Source organism: Bos taurus, chromosome 17 (genome assembly GCF_002263795.3).
Source record: "Bos taurus isolate L1 Dominette 01449 registration number 42190680 breed Hereford chromosome 17, ARS-UCD2.0, whole genome shotgun sequence".
NCBI lineage: Eukaryota > Metazoa > Chordata > Mammalia > Artiodactyla > Bovidae > Bos > Bos taurus.
Genome location: NC_037344.1, coordinates 52,061,337 through 52,079,424, shown reverse-complemented (window position 1 = coordinate 52,079,424; position 18,088 = coordinate 52,061,337). Strand labels below are relative to the sequence as shown.

The 18,088-nt window shown below is 46.5% G+C and overlaps 1 protein-coding gene across 1 annotated transcript; it reads left to right on the top strand.

Moving 5' to 3' along the window:
- The first annotated feature begins 531 nt into the window (after positions 1 to 531).
- On the top strand, positions 532 to 17,833 carry DDX55 (DEAD-box helicase 55). The gene is given in 14 exon segments (NM_001046007.2): positions 532 to 684; positions 4,003 to 4,053; positions 4,146 to 4,232; positions 5,599 to 5,690; positions 5,771 to 5,833; positions 8,329 to 8,478; positions 9,034 to 9,223; positions 11,964 to 12,046; positions 13,249 to 13,380; positions 14,181 to 14,273; positions 14,966 to 15,080; positions 15,535 to 15,703; positions 16,650 to 16,945; positions 17,341 to 17,833. Coding segments are annotated over 14 exon segments (1,806 nt in total). The 5' UTR covers positions 532 to 576; the 3' UTR covers positions 17,518 to 17,833.
- Positions 17,834 to 18,088: the final 255 nt, after the last annotated feature.

Sequence of the window (18,088 nt, the reverse complement as noted above, 5' to 3'; positions counted from 1 at the left end):
CCGCGTAATAGCTGGTCGGTAAAAGCTTCCTGAATGAATTTTACACGTGCATACAACAATCCAGTGGTGAACACAGGAATAAGATACAGTGTTCTTATTTAGGTATCTGACCTAACTTCATCGGAAGTAAATATTTATTTTGTCCCAAGCAGTGGATCCGCAACATCAGTCTATTTTGCATATCCAGGGCTCTGGGATTGGGGTATATTTCTGTCCACTCCCTCCGGACCTACTGTCGTTTGGCCAGGACGCGGTGTTGTGCTGCCATCTGCCTCCGACCGGCGGGGAGAGTGTGAGAGCCGGGACAAAATCCCTCCCGCCTAAATGCCTGCTCGGTGTGAAAGGCGCCCGGAGCCTAGGCGGTTGCACTGGAAGAATGGCACTACTCCAGCCGGGTTCCCGCCGCCCGCTTTTATTCACCAGAAGTCGGCTTTCCACTCTTCTGTTGCAAAGGCGCCTTTCCCGCCTTCCGGATCTTTGCGAAGGGAGTGCGGTTTCCGGGCGGCTGGCTTGGCGACCGGAAGAGGAAGTGCTCCCGGGAGGCGTCCGGGTAGTAGCTCGGTAGCTGAGCGCACCATGGAGCACGTAACGGAGGGTTCCTGGGAGTCGCTACCGGTGCCGCTGCATCCGCAGGTGCTGAGTGTCTTGCGGGAGCTCGGTTTTCCGTACATGACACCGGTGCAGGTACTCGGCATAGGCCGTGGGGGAGGAGGGCTCTCGGTGCGAAGGGGGCAGGTTGGGAAAGGGAGACTCAGAGCTGGGACTTTTTTGTCATGTCGTCTTTCTTCTTCCCCGACTTGGGTGATGCCTAGCTGGTTAATGATCGCCAGGCAGAGGCGGCAGGTGGCAGCGCGCCTGTACTAGGGTTTTCATAACACTGCTCCTCCATCCGCTCTTAGCTGCTGAGACTTAAGTGCCTGGCTCGAATCCTGCTCCTAAGTGCCTGGTTCCTATCCTAGCCCTGCCCTCTGTAGATCTGTGAGACCTTGAGCAAATGACTTAACCTCTCTGTGCTTCATTTCCTTTCCGTGTGAAATGACGAAAATAGTATTACCTAAGAGTTGTTGTGAGGATTACCTAAGACGATGTTACGGACACTCAGTAAATGTAACCTGTTGTCTTGTTTTGTGGGCTAAGTGAAGTGTCTTGGTCCAGCTCACTCATTTATTCAGCAGTTTCTCCAGGACAAACTGTCAGGTACTCTTTTAGGCTCTGGAGATTTTGCAGTGTTGGTCCTCACTCATGGCCCTTGCTTTTTAATGCAGGAGAGAGAGGAGGGAGTAAAGAAATAAGGTAATTTCAGCTGGTGATCAGTGTTGTGGAGGAGACAGTGACAAAAAAGTACAGGGCAGAAGGTAAGATAGAGAAGGCCTCTTGGAGGAGGTGTCATTAAGCTGATGCCTGAATGAGAAGGAGCCGGCCAAGGGATGACTGGAGGCAGGATATTCCAGCAAAGAGAAATGCCAGTACAAGTGGAATGAGCTTGGAGGAACAGAAAGAAGGCCTTTGTGGCTGGGGCATCATGAGTAGTGTAAGAGATGAGCAAATTGAGTGCTGGCCATGCAGGGTCTTACTTGTGGGATCTTGTATTTTATTCGGAATGTAGTGAGAAGCCGTCTTACGTGGGAGGCTGCAGGAAGAGAAGGGCTGTGACTGCTGTGTAGAGTGGACTTTAGGGCAGTAAGAGAAGAAGCGAGGCCATCCACTAGGAGGCCGTTGTCAAGTGAGAGGTGATGGTGGCTTGGAGTAGAGGGGAAGTTGTGGATATTGAAGAGTCGCTTTTGAGAAAGCTTTAGGGTTGCTGACGGACCAGATGTGGGGGTCAGGGAAGAGGAATCTAGAGGGACCGTGAGGTTTCTGTCTTTAGTGACTGGGTGATTGGTGGTATCATTTACTAAGATGAGGAAAGCTAGCAGGGGTAACAGTCTTCAGAGGAAAAATCTAGAGTCCTGTTTTGAAATGTTGAGGTGTGCATAGGCTCCTCAGGAAAGGTGTGGAGGAAGCAGGCAGTGCTGTGTGTCATGCCTTGGGACTGTTGGGCAGAGAGGACCCAGTATTTGCCATAGAGTCTGTGGTCTAAGTGCTGTCCACTATGGTTGCCACTCACTTATGACTATTAAGAACACTTGAAACATGGTGAGTCCAAATTGAGATAAACTCTAAATATAAAAATCTATAATGGATTTTGAGGACTTAGCATGAAAGACAAATGAAAAATGTCTCATTCATTTAAAAAATATCGCCTACACATCAAGCCGACAATATTTTGGATGCTGCTGCTACTGCTGCTACTAAGTCACTTCAGTCGTGTCCGACTCTGTGCGACCCCACAGACGGCAGCCCACCAGGCTCCCCCGTCCCTGGGATTCTCCAGGCAAGAACACTGGAGTGGGTTGCCATTTCTTTCTCCAATGCATGAAAGTGAAAGTGAAGTCGCTCAGTTGTGTCTGACCCTCAGCGACCCCATGGACTGCAGCCTTCCAGGCTCCTCCATCCATGGGATTTTCCAGGCAAGAGTACTGGAGTGGGGTGCCATTGCCTTCTCCGATTTTGGATGATATTAGGTTAAATAAAATATAAATAAAAATTCATTTTGTCTATTTTTGCTTAAAAAAAAAAAATATATATATATATTTATTTATTCATTTGGCTGCATCAGCTCTTAGTTGCATTATGCAGGATCCTTCATTGTGGGCACAGACTCTCTAGTTGTGGCACACAGACTCCAGACTGTGTGGGCTTCAGTAGCTGTGGTGTGCAGGCTTAGTTGCTCCACAGCATGTGGAATCTTAGTTCCCTGACCAGGAATCAAACCCAGGCCCCTGCATTGCAAGGCGAATTTTAACCACTGGACCACCAGGGGAGTCCCTCTTTTTACTTTTCTTAATGTGGCTACTAGATGAGTATATGGCTCACATTATATTTCTTTTTTTATAACTGATTTACAGTGTTGTGTCAATCTCTGCTATATAGCAAAGTGACTCAGTTTTATACATAGATACATTCTTTTTTAAACATTCTTTTCCATTATGTTTTATCCCAGGAGATTGGATATAGTTCCCTGTGCCATAAAAAAATGTAGGACCTTGTTGTTTCTCCATTTTTAAACGTGATAGGTTGCATCTATCAATCCCAAATTCCCAGTCCGTCCCCTCCCTCCCCCACTTTTCCTTGGCAACCACGAGTCTGATCTCTTACCATATTTATTTCTGTTGGGCAGCAGTGGTCCATAGCAGAGTTCTCAGTCTCTGCGCTCTTGATATTTTGGACTGGATAATTCTTTGTTATATGAAATGGCTCTGGGTATTGTGGGCTGTTTAGCAGCATCTCTGGGCTCTACTTACTGGGTGCTAGAAACAAACCACCCCCTGCTTCCCCTGCCCCGTTCTGACTACTTACAGCATCTCCAGTTATCTTACGATAACTGCCACATGTTCCCTGAGACTTACTTGTGCCGACGCAGTTAGGAAAGTCCTGCATGTGCTGCAGTGGGTGAGCTCAGGCTCTGAGGACCAGGAGTGGAATCCTGGGCGTTGGGCAGGGGGAATCTTTGAAGCCAAGATCTGAGTGTTCTTCAGGTTCAGCTGCTCGTTGCTGCAATCAAAGGGCCAGGCCCCTGGTAAACCTGCGGGTTCTCGGTGGTGTTTATAATGAAAGAGCCCATTTGAGTTGTTATTTTGTGCTATGAGGACAGGAAGGAACCTTAAAACCACTGTCTTTAGCCCCTTCCTGGTCTAGAAAGGAAGAGTAGGTGAGGCAGGGCTAGAACTCAGGACTCCCAACTCCCAGCTCGACTCGCTTCCCCCACACACCATCTGTGTAGACACCATGCCATGTTACCTGTGACCTTACCACACTGAGGTCCCTGGTGGTGACTGATCAGAATCCACTTTGCGGTGGGATCCAGTGTGACCAAGGCCAGTACTGTGTTCCTTGGGCTTTGGGCCTCGTCTGTGGTGTCACAGCATCCCATAACTGGTAATTTGCTGTCTCTCTTTTCAGTCTGCAACTATCCCTCTGTTCATGAAAAACAAAGACGTTGCTGCAGAAGCGGTGAGTACGTTATGGCAGTTTAGCCTGTCCTCCCGTTTGCCCTCCAGAACGAACTTGGAGGAAAAGCAAACCATAGCTTCCTCCCCTTTCAGGTCACAGGTAGTGGCAAAACCCTCGCTTTCGTCATCCCCATCGTGGAAATTCTCCTGAGGAGGGAAGAGAAGTTCAAGAAGAGTCAGGTGAGGAGACCAAGCGCTTTATTTTCCCCTAGTCATCAGAGAGTTCACAGTTGAGGAAAAAGCTAGTCAAAAGCTTGAAAAAAGAAGAAAAGTACAGTGTGTGCTAATGACTTGCAGATCCTGTGTTTATGAATTTGGCTGCTCCTTAGCACGTATCTGTAGCTCCCCAGGCAGCAGTGACAATGCTTCCGTGCTCATGCGTGGCCTTGCCTGGGGCAGCGACACTGATGGCACGTTCCCAGCTGCCTTCTCGTTCCTGCTCTCAGACTGTAAACACGGGTCCTTTTCCTGGTCTACGTACTGCTGTGATGTCTTTTCGTGTGTGTGTGTATGTGATGACTTCACTGCTTAAAATGACCCCCAAACGTAGTGCCAAAGCACTGCTGAGCATTCCTGAGCGCAAGGAGGCTGTGATGAACCTTACGGAGAAAATACATGTTACATAAGCATCATTCAGGCATGCATAATAGTGCTGTGGCTTTGAGGTCAGCATTAATGAATCAACAATGTATATTCAGTGAGACACCTTTATTTAATTGAAGTATACTTGACTTACAAAGTAAGGTGTCTTTAAACAGACATGTGTGTAAAACAAGCTTATGTACTGTTAGGTTGACAAAAACATGACCAGAGGCTCGCAGGAACCTAACCCCACTTCCCTGGGAAGCATGGTCCAGTATTTGTAACCGTGGTGTCTAGCTGCTTTGTAGAGAACTGACTCTAATTCAGACTACAGCTGACCCTTGAACAACGGGTTTGAGTGGTACGGGTCCACTTAAGTGCAGGTTTTATCAGCAGTGAATAACTATAGGTCTCTGCCAACTGGTAGTTTAATCCCTCCATGTGGAATGGGGTTACAGAGGAATCAAACCAGTTATACCCTGTTACATGGAGGGCGACTTTAAATTACAGGTGGATTTTCAACTGTGCTTCCCAGGTGACAGTGGTAAAGGATCTGCCTGCCAGTGTAGAAGATGCAGGATGTTCAGGTTCAGTCCTGGGGTCAGGAAGATCCCCTGGAGGAGGAAATGGCAACCCACTCCAGTATTCTTGCCTGGAAAATCCGATGGACCGAGGAGCCTGATGGGCTCCTGTCCCTGGGGTCACAAAAGAGTTGGACACGACTGAACACAAGTACTTTTTCGACTGTGCAAAGAGTTGGTGCCCCTAACCACCCTCCGCCACGCCCTTCATTCAAGATTCAACTCTAGTTGATACGCACTATGGCCACGCACTGCTGGAAAAGCCCAGGAAGTACTGTTTCTCTGGAAACCTTCCTCCGTGAGGTGGAGGGTGCCGGTTGTGGAGTTTCAGCTCTGTAAGCTGCAGGCTCTGCTAATCATGTCCCTTCCTGCCACGTGGTTAGGTGGGCGCCATAATCATCACACCCACGCGAGAGCTGGCTGTTCAGATAGAGGAGGTCCTGTCTCATTTCACGAAGCCCTTCCCACAGTTTAGGTAAGTTGGGGGCAGAGTCCCAAACTTTCAGCCATGGGCTGCAATTCCTCCTGACCTCAGAGACCCTTCTCTCATTTCAGCCAGATTCTCTGGATCGGAGGCAGGAATCCTGGAGAAGATGTCGCCAGATTTAAGGAGCTTGGGTGAGTTGCCTTGCTGCTTTGCTTGCTCTTGACATTGAACTTGATGCATGATCAAGACCTAACTGGAAATGCCCCCTTCAGTCACCCCCCTCCCTATAAAAAGTTTTTTCTTCCTGCCAACCTCCCATTTTGCTCACTGGTTAATGGTCTTGTCTCTCCCGAGGTGGTCCCTGACCTTGCCTTGAGCCCCAGATAATCCACTTGTCTCCCTGGCATCTGACTGGCATCTCACAGCTTTTGCGGAAACCTCTAAAACAAAGAGCTTGGAATTTTCATCCCTAGACTTGTACCTCATGTGGTGTTTCCTATTCACCTTTCCCCTGTATGCCTCCTGAGGTCAGGGAGTCAGCCTTGACTCCTTACCGTCCCCACATCCCCCCTCTCAGTTAACCGTCACCAGATCCTTGGCATTTTCTCTCTGAAGCACATCTCTTAACTGGTCAACTTTTCCATCACCACCTCTTCTGCTCGTTTCGCCCCTGAACTCTAGGAACTGCTCTTTCTTTCTCTCCTGTGTGTTTCTTTACCTTTTAAAAAAATTAATTTGTTTATTATTTATTTTTGGCTGCTTGGGATCTTAATTGTAGCACACAGGCTCTCTAGTTGTGGTTTGAGGGCTCAGTTGTCCTGCTGGCATGTGGGATCTTAGTTCCCCAACCAGGAATCGAACCCATGTTCCCTGGATTGCACGGTGGATTCTTAACCAAGGACCCCCAGGGAAGTCCCTCTGCTCTATGTCTCTACTGTTAGCCCCTGGTTATCCACTCTCCACATAGCCACCAGAGTGCCAGTCAGGTCGTGTCCCTCACTGAAAGCGCTTCAGTGGCCCCTGCTGGCCCTTAGGATGGGTCCTGATGTTGGTGTGGGCACCCTGTGCTGCCGCGCTCTCCCAGTCTGCCCTGCTTGAGCTGGCTTTCTCCCAGGTATTGTACGTGCCCGGCTCCTTTGCATCCCCAGGCGGCTCATGAAAGTCAGGGTGGTGTTAGTCTCGCAGCATTTTACCTTCAGGGCCTAACAAGGAGCAGAGCATACAGCAAGTGTTTACTAAACATTTAGAATAAATGTTTGAATACACGATGGCAGTCAGCCTGTGGCATTGTATTGTCCCACTATGACTAATAGTTTGTAATGAGCAGCAATAGATTTTGTGCCCAGATTGTCAGTGAATTCTTGATAAAGAAAACTCCTTTTCTTGAGCGCTCGCTGTGTCCAGCTACAATGGGAGATGCTTTGCAGTGGCGGGGAACAGACTTGAGTTCCTACAGGAGTCAGAGGAAAATATAAACATCTGAAGTAGGGCTGGGTGGGGATTGGGAGAAACTGGCTAGTTTATGCCCGAATACTCATCTCTAGCTGACATGTTGCTGCAGGACTCTGTATTGCCAGGTTTTTAATTTTTTGTAGTCCAGATTTTTTTTTAACTTTTGCGTGTAATTCACATTAAAAAAATAATAACTTTCCTGCAGGGACCCAGTCTGTGGGGAGGCCGCATTTGGCTCTAAGTCTGCCAGTTTGTGATCTTTACATAAAATTGTCTCTAGTTATGTTGACATTCACATTTTATAGGTGAGTGACCTGGGGCCTAAAGCAGTCGAATAAAGCCAGGGTCCTTTCAGTAAAGGCCTGGATAGTAATTATTTTAGCTTCGTCAATCACACAGTCGGGGTCATTACAGCTCCCCTCTGCTGTTAGTGTGTGAAAGCCTCCAGAGGCAACCCATGAATGAAGGAGGATGCAGAGTCACAGAAACAGTGGAGGCCAGATTTGGCCGAATGGTGTTTGCTGAGCCCTGCCCTCAATCTCTGGAGAAGGCAATGGCACCCCACTCCAGTACTCTTGCCTGGAAAACCCCATGGATGGAGGAGCCTGGTAGGCTGCAGTCCATGGGGTCACTAAGAGTCAGACATGACTGAGCGACTTCACTTTCACTTTTCACTTTCATGCATTGGGGAAGGAAATGGCAACCCACTCCAGTGTTCTTGCCTGGAGAGTCCCAGGGACAGAGAAGCCTTGTGGGCTGCCATCTATGGGGTCGCACAGAGTCGGACACAACTGAAGCGACTTAGCAGCAACAGCAGCAGCCCTCAATCTCAGCCTGTAAGTCAGACCTGTCCCCTCATGGCGCAGCCTGCTCCTCCCACTCTGGTGGTCTCCCTTCTCGTCTGTGGGATTTTAGATGACATTTTTGGAGGGATAGGGCTTCCCAGGTGAGGCAGTGTTAAAGAATCCACCTGCCAATGCAGGAGATGCAGGAGACTGGGGTTCGATCCCTGGATGGGGAAGATCCCCTGGAGAAGGGAATGGCAACCCACTACAGTATTCTTGCCTGGGAAATCCCATGGACAGAGGAGCCTGGTGGGCTATAGTTCATGGGGTCGTAAAAGAGTGGGACATGACTGAGCCCTCATGCACAGGGGGATACAGCAATTGTGTTTGGAATCACAAAGGTCCCTGAGATTCACTGAGTGCAATAAATGTTAACTTTCTTTTCCTAGTGGGAACATCATCGTGGCAACCCCAGGCCGCCTGGAGGACATGTTCCGAAGGAAGGCTGAGGGCCTCGATCTGGCCAGCTGCGTGAGGTCCCTGGAGGTCCTGGTATTGGATGAAGCAGACAGGCTTCTGGACATGGGTTTCGAGACAAGGTACTGAAGTTTGGACTTAATGGGTGTTGGGTGACACAGGGTGGAAAGGACCCCAAGGTGGAATTCCTTTATCACTTGGTGACTATATCTGTTAGCTGCACTGGAATTTCATTAGGTTGTTTGATCCATCAAATTCTCCCACACTGTTTAAATTTCATTTGTTCTTTGATGCATTTTCCTTCATGGCTCTTTAAAAGTTTTTGTGTGTTTTAAAGAATTAAATAGCTTTATTGGGATCCAATTCATGTTACACAGTTTGCTCAATTAAATAGTGTGCAGCTCGATAGTTTTTAGTCTCAAAAAGTTTTGTTTTAATTTCACTCTTTTAATTGTCCCATTATAAGAGTTCACTTATATGTTTATATTGAAGAAACATTGGGAAAATAAGAGTATAAAAAAGAAATAAAGATCACCCATAATCTCATCTCCCAGTAATAGCTACTGTAAATATTGTTATGGTTTCCAGTCTTCTAAAATACCTGTTTAGTATCATAAAACACCCTTTGTTCCTTATGCTGACAAGTAAGGGGTTAAGATGAGCCCTTCTGTTTTTAGCATAAATACCATCCTGGAGTTTTTGCCGAAGCAGAGGAGAACGGGCCTTTTCTCGGCCACTCAGACCCAGGAGGTGGAGAACCTGGTGAGAGCCGGCCTGCGGAATCCCGTGCGCATCTCGGTGAAGGAGAAGGGCGTGGCGGCCAGCAGCACCCAGAAGACCCCTTCCCGCCTGGAGAACCACTACATGGTGAGCGCTGGGTGTCCGCACTGACCCCTGCCGGCCAGTGACCACGAGGGCTGTGGTTCACAGTGTTGTTTACCTGAGATTGAAATTTGCCAACAGTGGTTCTGAAGTGTTCTCACAAAAAACTGAAAAGATGAAGTGAAGTGATAGGTGTATTAACTTGATTATGACAGTCATTTCACTGTGTGTATGTACGTTAAGTCATCACATCGTACACCTTAAACATATATTACTACATGTATGTATTTTTACTATATAAATGTGCTTAAATATATACAATTTTTATTTGCCAGTTGTACCTCAGTAAAGCTGGAAAAAAGTAGAACCAGTATTGTTAGTCAAAGCAGTTTACTGAAAAAATTACCAGTTTTTTTGACTCGTACCACCTTCAATAAGCTTAGTTCCATTTTTCCTTTGAAATGATCAGCAATAAGAATTGTTTGAACAGCTTATTAGATTTTCAAGTAAGTAAGTTTTTACTTATTTGAAAAATGATTTTCAAGTACTTTTTTCTTAACTTTCACTGTCTGTATGTTTTATAATATGATACACCATGTTCCCACTAATATATGTTAACTCTTAGCAGTTAAAACAAAAAGCAAGCAAAAACTAATAATGATGAGTGCTCTATGGATTAGCTTTCAGTTTTCTAGGTAACTAAGTCTGTAAAATGATACCCTGAGGCACATTTGGAAGTGCAGTACTTGGGGCAGGGCTGGGATACGTGGTATATGTGATGATACTTGTTATTCAGCAAGTAAATGAATAAGTAAGTTAACATGGGCATAACTGTGTTTTAAACATACTCTCCAGGGATGGCCTCCTACCCCCAAGTGATCAAACTTTTTGACATGTGCATAGCGTGTGCTGGGTACAGGTGTGGGACACACTGGGTTCCCGGCCCGTCAGTATGAGCCTGAGTTAGAGAAGGGCACAGCCCGATGAGCAGCTCAAACACAAAACCTAATGATGGACTCTCTGAAGGAGCCTTTTTGGGTGACTATTCTGCTCTGGAACCTAAATGTTTGGTGTGTTCATTTTGCAGCTGGGAGTTGCTCAGTTTAGCTTCCCTGGTGGCTCAGATGGTAAAGCGTCTGCCTGCAATGTGGGAGACCCAGGTTTAATCCCTGGGTTGGGAAGATCCCCTGGAGAAGGAAATGGCAACCCACTCCAGTACTCTTTCCTGGAAAATCTCATGGATGGAGGAGCCCGGCAGGCTGCAGTCCATGGGGTCGCAAAGAGTCAGACACGACTGAGCAACTTCACTTTCACTTTCTTTCAATTTGCAGCAGTAAATCGTAGCTGCTGCTGCCCTTCCTCACCAGGCAACGGGAGGGCTTTTCGGAATGTGATTGTTAGTAGTGAGTCCCCTCCTTCTGTCCTCTCTGGTCACTGGCTCAAGCCAGGAGGCATCTAGAGAGGATGGTCAGCCAGGGTGGCCAGGCCAGTGTCCCTGCTTGACAGGGCACATCTATATTGTCAGCCAGGGAACAGGGTTTTTCTTTTGGCCGAGAGGGGCTCCCTAGCTCCTGAGCACGGTGACGTGTTTGCAGAGAAAGTGGGCCGTTTGCAAACCAGTGTCCCTAGTGCTGGGGACTGTAAGGGCGATGAGGTTGCCGTTCTTTGTGTCAGTTCTTGGAGGGTCTGGGGGTAGGCGGGTCAAGGCAGAAGAGTTTGCAAATCAGAAAACTGCCTCTGGTGCAGCTGTCGGGAGGATGTTTTTGAAATCAGACTGGGGGTGTTATACTTGGTGCTGCTGTTTCCGCTTGCGGCCAGGCTGGTAAAGTTGGGCGGCCGGCTCTTCCTAGGGGAGAGAGGAGGCCGTGGACGGTGAGGTGGTTAAGAGCAGGGGCGCAAGGGCAAGGCCGCCCAGGCGTGCAGCTCGGCTTTGTCCCTTCCTAACCGAACCAGGTGGACTTACAGTTCATCACCAGTGAAATGGGGGCTCGGGGAGCACCCACTTCATAGGGTTGCTGTGAGGGTTGGTTTATTAAAACACATGAAGGTTTTAGGCCAGTGCTTAGTATGTAGTACGTACTAATAGATTAGCTTTGGAACCCACTGTGGCTGCTGTTGCATTCTGCTCTTTTGCATTCATTTAAGCAACTGCATTTAGAAATGTCTGAGTGTGTGAGAACGAAATTCCAAATTGAGGATTTGGTTTTAGTATTAATAAAAATAGGGGGAATGCATTCAGGTGGATTTACATGTATTTAATTTGGGAGCCTGAAAGGAGCTCCAGTCTGTCTCCATGGAGGTCTGTGAAGTAATTCTGTGCAGTCCATTCTGGAAATCTTTGTTAACCTCAGAGTAGTGATTTCTGAACATGGCCATGCCTGAGAATCTCACGGGTGCTGTTAAATAATACTGACCCTTGGGTCCAATTCCAGAGCTGTGATCTGTGGTCTTTAGGCTGTATCTGAGGACCTGTATTGTAAAGCCCTCCCCTGGGGGTGGTGTTACAGCCAGCATGGTGCTGTTGGCATGTTGGGGTTTGGGAGGTACTTACTGCACTGAGTGACTTGCTATCCTCAGTTACATGATTATGTGATTTAATATGTGACAGCAGCAGGGGCTGATGTTAATTCTGAGCTCAGTGGACTGAGTAACATCCTGGTGAAAGTCTTCCTCTTCATGGAGGCAGTTAGAGTCCTTAAAATTTAAGGCCCAAACTGAAAATAGTTGTGGGGTTGTTTTTATTGTCAGCAAATTGTCTTGATCGGTTTTCCTTTTTATTTTGCAGGTCTGTAAGGCAGATGAGAAATTTAATCAACTGGTACATTTTCTTCGAAATCATAAGCAGGAGAAACATCTGGTCTTCTTCAGGTAATCCTTCTGGGGTTCAACTACACCTGGAATGTGCATGAGCGTGCAGCCTTCAGTTTTGGAATTCCTTTTAGGTTGGTCCTCTGTTACAAGTGTGTTTACCTGCAAGTGACTGAAAACCCAACTTCTGCAGCTCAAGCAGGAGGGGTTTATTTTTCTCCTGTAAAAAGAAGTCCAGAGGTAGGCAGTTCCTAACATTGGTTTCTGTTTCAGCAACATCAAGGCCAGTGTTTCTGTGTCTTGGCCTTTCCTTCCTGTAGGTCAGCTCTAGTTTTGAGATGACCACTGTGACAACCCCTGTCACATCTTCACTGGAAGCAGATAAAAGAGGAAAGGCAGGGGGAAGGGCAGTACTTGCTATATTTGATTCTTAATCAGAAAAGGAAAGGCTTTCCCAGACAACACCTGCCCCTGACCCTGGCTGACTTCTGCTTTCATTGCATGGGCCAAAGATGGGTCACCTGGCCGCCCCTCACTGTGAGAGGTGGATAATGAGTGGGCAGCTGTCCTAGCCTCTGCAGTAGCGGGAGGTGAGGGAGGAAGTGGTTGGGATGCTGTTTAATCAGCCAGCCTAGTGTCTGCCACGCTGGGGTATGTCCTGTTGTCAGAGTGCGTGCATTCTTGGGCTGTTCTTTCCTCCATATATACCTACAGTGGTGTTCTTTGGCATACCCAAAGAATTTCATGTTTCTTTTCCACCCATCATTTCACCAATAAAATGCAGTAACTATATTGACCCATAGAAATACAACCTGATTCTCTCTCTCTCTCTCTCTCACACACACACGCAGCTGAAACAAAGATTTCACAGGACTGCACTCGGCTAGGTGGGAGGCATTCTGATGCTTTCTTTTCTGTTCTGCTCTGATTTTTAAAAAATGCTGGTCCAGACTCACTAATTGATTTTAGGATCCATTAGATTACTTTCAGGATCTGTGGGTTGTGGCCCTTCGTGTGTAAAACTGCATCCTTATATATGATGTGACTTGTGGAAAACGGTGGGGAATCCGGCAGCGGTCACTTGGCACAGATCTTTAAAAATTTTTTATTTTGGCTGTGTTGGGTCTTTGTTGCAACACATGGCCTTTCTCTAGTTGTGGTGGGCAGGGTTCTCTTATTGTGGCGTGAGGGCTCAGTTGCCCCACAGCATGTGGAATCTTAGTTCTCCGACCAGGGATCAAAGCTCCTGTCTCCTCTCCTAGCACCTGCGCCTGTGTGGAATACTACGGAAAGGCTCTGGAGACCCTGGTGAAGGGTGTGAAGATAATGTGCATTCACGGAAAGATGAAATACAAGCGAAATAAGATCTTCATGGAGTTCCGCAAATTGCAGAGGTGGGTTGGCTTCCCTGGCCATGGCACATCTCCAGCCTCTCTGCTCTTCTGCAGGTTGCTCTGCCTCTAGACCTTCTTGTGTGTTGGAACCCTCTTCCTCTATAACCTGGTTATCACGTCTTCTCCCCCCACCCTCTGTCCTGAGCCCATTACACTTGGCTGCACTGACTGCCTTCTTTGTCAACTTCCCTGCTCAATTGTAAGCTCCATGAGAACCGGAACCTGTGTGTTATGTTCATTCTTGGATTCCCCACTATCCGGCCCAGGATGGGAGAAACCCATTGAAGGTTCCAGGTTGACTACACTATAGGAAAGCTGTGTCTCTGGACACTGTAACTTGACTTTGTGCATAAAAATAATACTTTTCTGTTTTTCTTGACCACCAAACATTCTGGCTGTATTAAAAACAATCTTTTAGGCAAAATGATAGACTTGATGATTACACCTCAGTATGAGAGGGAAAATTTCATTTTTTTTTTTTAAATGGCTGCGAAGATTAGACCAAATACAGTGTTTTTGAATTTTTTTTCTTCCCCAGTCGAAATATGCTAGTTAAAAAATCTTTTCATTATTTTTCATTCATCTTTTCATTATCTCCCCATCTCTTTACAAATTTCACTGAGAACTTGTGAAGTCCTAGAGATTCTTGGGAGGAGGAAAAATCAAAATGTTATTACTATATACTTGCTTCCGTGAGATTCTGCAATCTGTTTTTACTGTCATCTTCAAATTAGTAACAACTGCTTGATGGTGGGGAAATGGTGGTCTCCCTACTCAGCTGGTGTTTTCTTATTTTCTAGTGGGATTTTAGTGTGCACTGACGTGATGGCCCGAGGAATAGATATTCCTGAAGTAAACTGGGTTTTGCAGTATGATCCTCCCAGTAATGCCAGGTACAGAGAACGTTCCTTGCTCTGTCTAGGAATCTAGTCTTAATGAAATAGGAATCGTGAGGAAGGTAAAGATGATGGTTGTCAAAACGTTATGAAATAGCAAAAGTCAGGGAACTGCTGCGTTATCACCGGTAGGTTAGTAGTGATGCTGTATTGTATTTTCAGATACTTTTTAAAGTTCTTGCAGAAAGGCACATGAATAGAGTGTTTAAAGGAAAACAATATATATACTACATACGGAGATTTCAGTTATTCTGAGAGCAAGCATATATTTCTAGGAAATGCCTCCAAACATAGGAAAATGCCTGTAAATACGAACTCTTAAGCAATACTTGTTAATTCTGGGTGGAGTTAGGGGTCAGACTCAAAAATCACTTACATTTTCTCTTTTATATTACTTTTCATTGTTTCCCAAATTTTCCACTGGGACCACGTCTTCCTACCTGTATCATCAGATGGGCATACATTTACAGGTTTTATAGTTGACATTAAATGTCTAAGAGATTGCTCTCTGGTCTGCAGTGTGTATATTTAATCGCCAGCTCTTCTCTAACTAGTAAGTGGCAGGGTTGGGATGAGGCGTGGAGTTGGGCGGCTCCTGGTGTCACTTTAGGCGCATCAGCTGCGTGGCCACAGGCCAGTGCTCTGCTGAGCTGTCAGGTGGTGAGTGTCCCCGCCCCGTGTTGTTCCAGTGCCTTCGTGCATCGCTGTGGCCGCACAGCCCGCATCGGCCATGGTGGCAGTGCGCTCGTGTTTCTCCTTCCCATGGAAGAGTCATACATCAGCTTCCTTGCAATTAACCAAAAAGTAAGCTGTCTTTTTTTCTGTGGAATTCCCAAAGCCAGGGTAGTTGGAAAAGTTCTTTTCCAGAAAGTGGTCCAGAATGTAGATTAGGGGCTGGGCTGGCGGTGTCAGTGCGGGAACCTGTCTACAGCTTTATAAAAGGCTGTGGAGAGGCTCCGGGGGGTCCATTGCTGGCCCCAGCTGAGCGTCATTACTCAGGAACACAGACCTATGTTACCATATTTTCCAACCGGAAATCAGGACTGTTACGTAAAATCTGATTTTAAACTTTGCTTTAAAAAATTTAAAATACTTTGTGGACCAAGTAAAATACTTGGGTTGGATTTGGGCTTCAAAGCCTCCACTGGATAAGATTAAAATGAGTGGTTTTGCCTTTGATTTTACTGGCACTGGCTCTGTTGGGATAGCCTTAGGGGAGGTGGTCCCAGCCAGAAGTGACAATGTGGTCCCTGTGCAGTGCCCCCTGCAGGAGATGAAACTCCAGAAGAACACAGCTGACCTCCTTCCAAAGCTCAAGGCCATGGCCCTGGGTGACAGAGCTGTGTTTGAGAAGGGCATGAAAGCTTTTGTGTCATACGTCCAGGCTTATGCCAAGCACGAGTGCAACCTCATCTTCAGATTAAAGGGTAAGTTTGATCTGCTCACCATCTGAAACATTTGACGGTTTTTACAAGTATTAAGGCAATGGCACCCCACTCCAGTACTCTTGCCTGGAAGGTCCCATGGACGGAGGAGCCTGGTAGGCTGCAGTCCATGGGGTCGCTGAGGGTCGGGCGCGACTCAGCAACTTCACTTTCACTTTTCATTTTCATGCGTTGGAGAAGGAAATGGCAACCCACTCCAGTGTTCTTGCCTGGAGAATCCCAGGGACGGGGGAGCCTGGTGGGCTGCTGTCTATGGGGTTGCACAGAGTCGGACATGACTGAAGTGACTTAGCAGTAGCAATAGCACAAGTATTACAAATATGAAGGGCTTTCCAGGTGGCGCTGGTGGTAAAGAACCTGCCTGCCAATGCTGGAGACATGAGAGACATGGGTTGGATTGCTGGGTTGGGAAGATCCCCTGGATGAGGAAATTGCAACCTACTCCAGTATTCTTGCCTGGAGAATCACATGGACAGAGGAGCCTGGTGGGCTACAGTCCATGGAGTCATAGAGTTGGATACCACTTAGCAGCTGAGCACCTGTGTTGAGCACAAATATGAAACTGCTTTGTCTTAGGTCCATGTCAGGGTTAATGTTTTCCAAGCATTTAAAAAAAAGTCTTTCTGAGACTTACCTGGCCTGGACTCTGAGCTTCCATTGCAGGGGGTAGGGGTTCGAGCCCTGGTCAGGGAACTAAGATCCTGCATGCTGTGTGGCATAGCCTCCCCAAAAATAAAAATAAAAGTCCTCCTTGGGTTTGACTAGGTACTGCCTGCTGAGTTTTCTTTTAGTAAAAATGTAATTAATTCTAATTAAAATGAGTCCACTGGATCACATAGAAAAAAGTCCATTGCTATGAATATTCTGTTGGTTGATGCTTACAGTCCTGTTTCGGGTGTGCTAACTCTTGATGTTTTGGTTTAATCAGACCTTGATTTTGCTAGTCTTGCTCGAGGTTTTGCCCTGCTGAGGATGCCCAAGATGCCAGAGCTGAGAGGAAAGCAGTTTCCAGATTTCGTGCCTGTGGATGTCAACACAGACACCATTCCATTTAAAGACAAAATCAGAGAAAAGCAGAGGCAGAAGCAATTATTGGAGCAGCAAAGAAAAGAGAAAACAGAAAATGATGGGAGAAGAAAATTCATAAAAAATAAAGCTTGGTCAAAGCAGAAGGCCAAAAAGGAAAAGAAGAAGAAACTGACTGAAAAAAGGAAAAGGGAAGAGGTAAAACTGGCAATTTTTAAAATTAAATACTTAGAATTCTGAACAAATCTCACAGAAGTGTAGTGTATAGTGCCTTCTAATAGGAACTGCATAGACTCTTAGATTTTTGTTCTCTCTAGGTGGCTTGGGTTGGGGAATGTGCTGTTCGTGAAAGCTGATCTAAGAGCATGTAGTTCCAGATTGATTAAAAAGTGCTGGTTTGGGGCTTCTCTGGCAGTCCAGCAGTTAGGACTCTGTACTTTCACTGCCGAGGGGCCCAGATTCAGTCTCTGGTTGGGGAACTAGAATTCCACAAGCCTCCTAGAGCGGCCAAAAAATCCCCCAAATTTTGCTGGTTTCACTTAGAACACTGTTGCTGAGAAATTCAGTAGCTTGTTGGTCTCTTCTGCCCTCAGGGTTCTGATGTGGAAGATGAAGACATGGAGGAACTTCTGAATGACACAAGGCTCTTGAAAAAGTTTAAAAAAGGCAAAATTACTGAAGAAGAATTTGAGAAGGGGCTGTTGACAAGTGGCAAAAGATCAACGAACAAAGCAGATTTGGAGATCTCAGATTTGGAAGATGACTGCTGATTCCCGCCCCTCAGGTGAAACGCACAGGAGTGCGGAATGCGGGGAGCTGGCCCCCACTCGGCAGACAGCTCGCGCTTCCTTCTACTGAACATCAGAACTTCAGCAGCTGTCGGGAGCTGCTGTTGCAGAAACGGCAAATGTGAGGGGTTTCACGCTTGTGAGCATTTTACTAAAAACATACCAGCCTTGAAGTCTAAGAGAAGAAAACGTAAATTTACGTAACTGTAAATAATAGATGTCAATATTTATTTTGATGGGTTACTTAAAGAGCTCATATTTCAGTGGCTATTTTATACTCATTAAACTTATTTAATATAAAGCTACTGAAGTAGATTTGATTTGAGAGCCTTTAACAGTTACTCAGTGTTTTCCGGCACCTGATCTCCCTTCCCTGGGTGTCTTCACCTCTGGACTCGCGGTTTTCTCTTTGATGTACTGCACTGAACACCCACACAGCCCGTAGTACCGTTTTATTGGTGAGTATATGAAAAAGCAGCAGCAAGTCATTCTGGGAAAGAAAATGATTACACCTCCTGTTGAATAAACTGTAGTTCTAATCCACTGCCTTAAG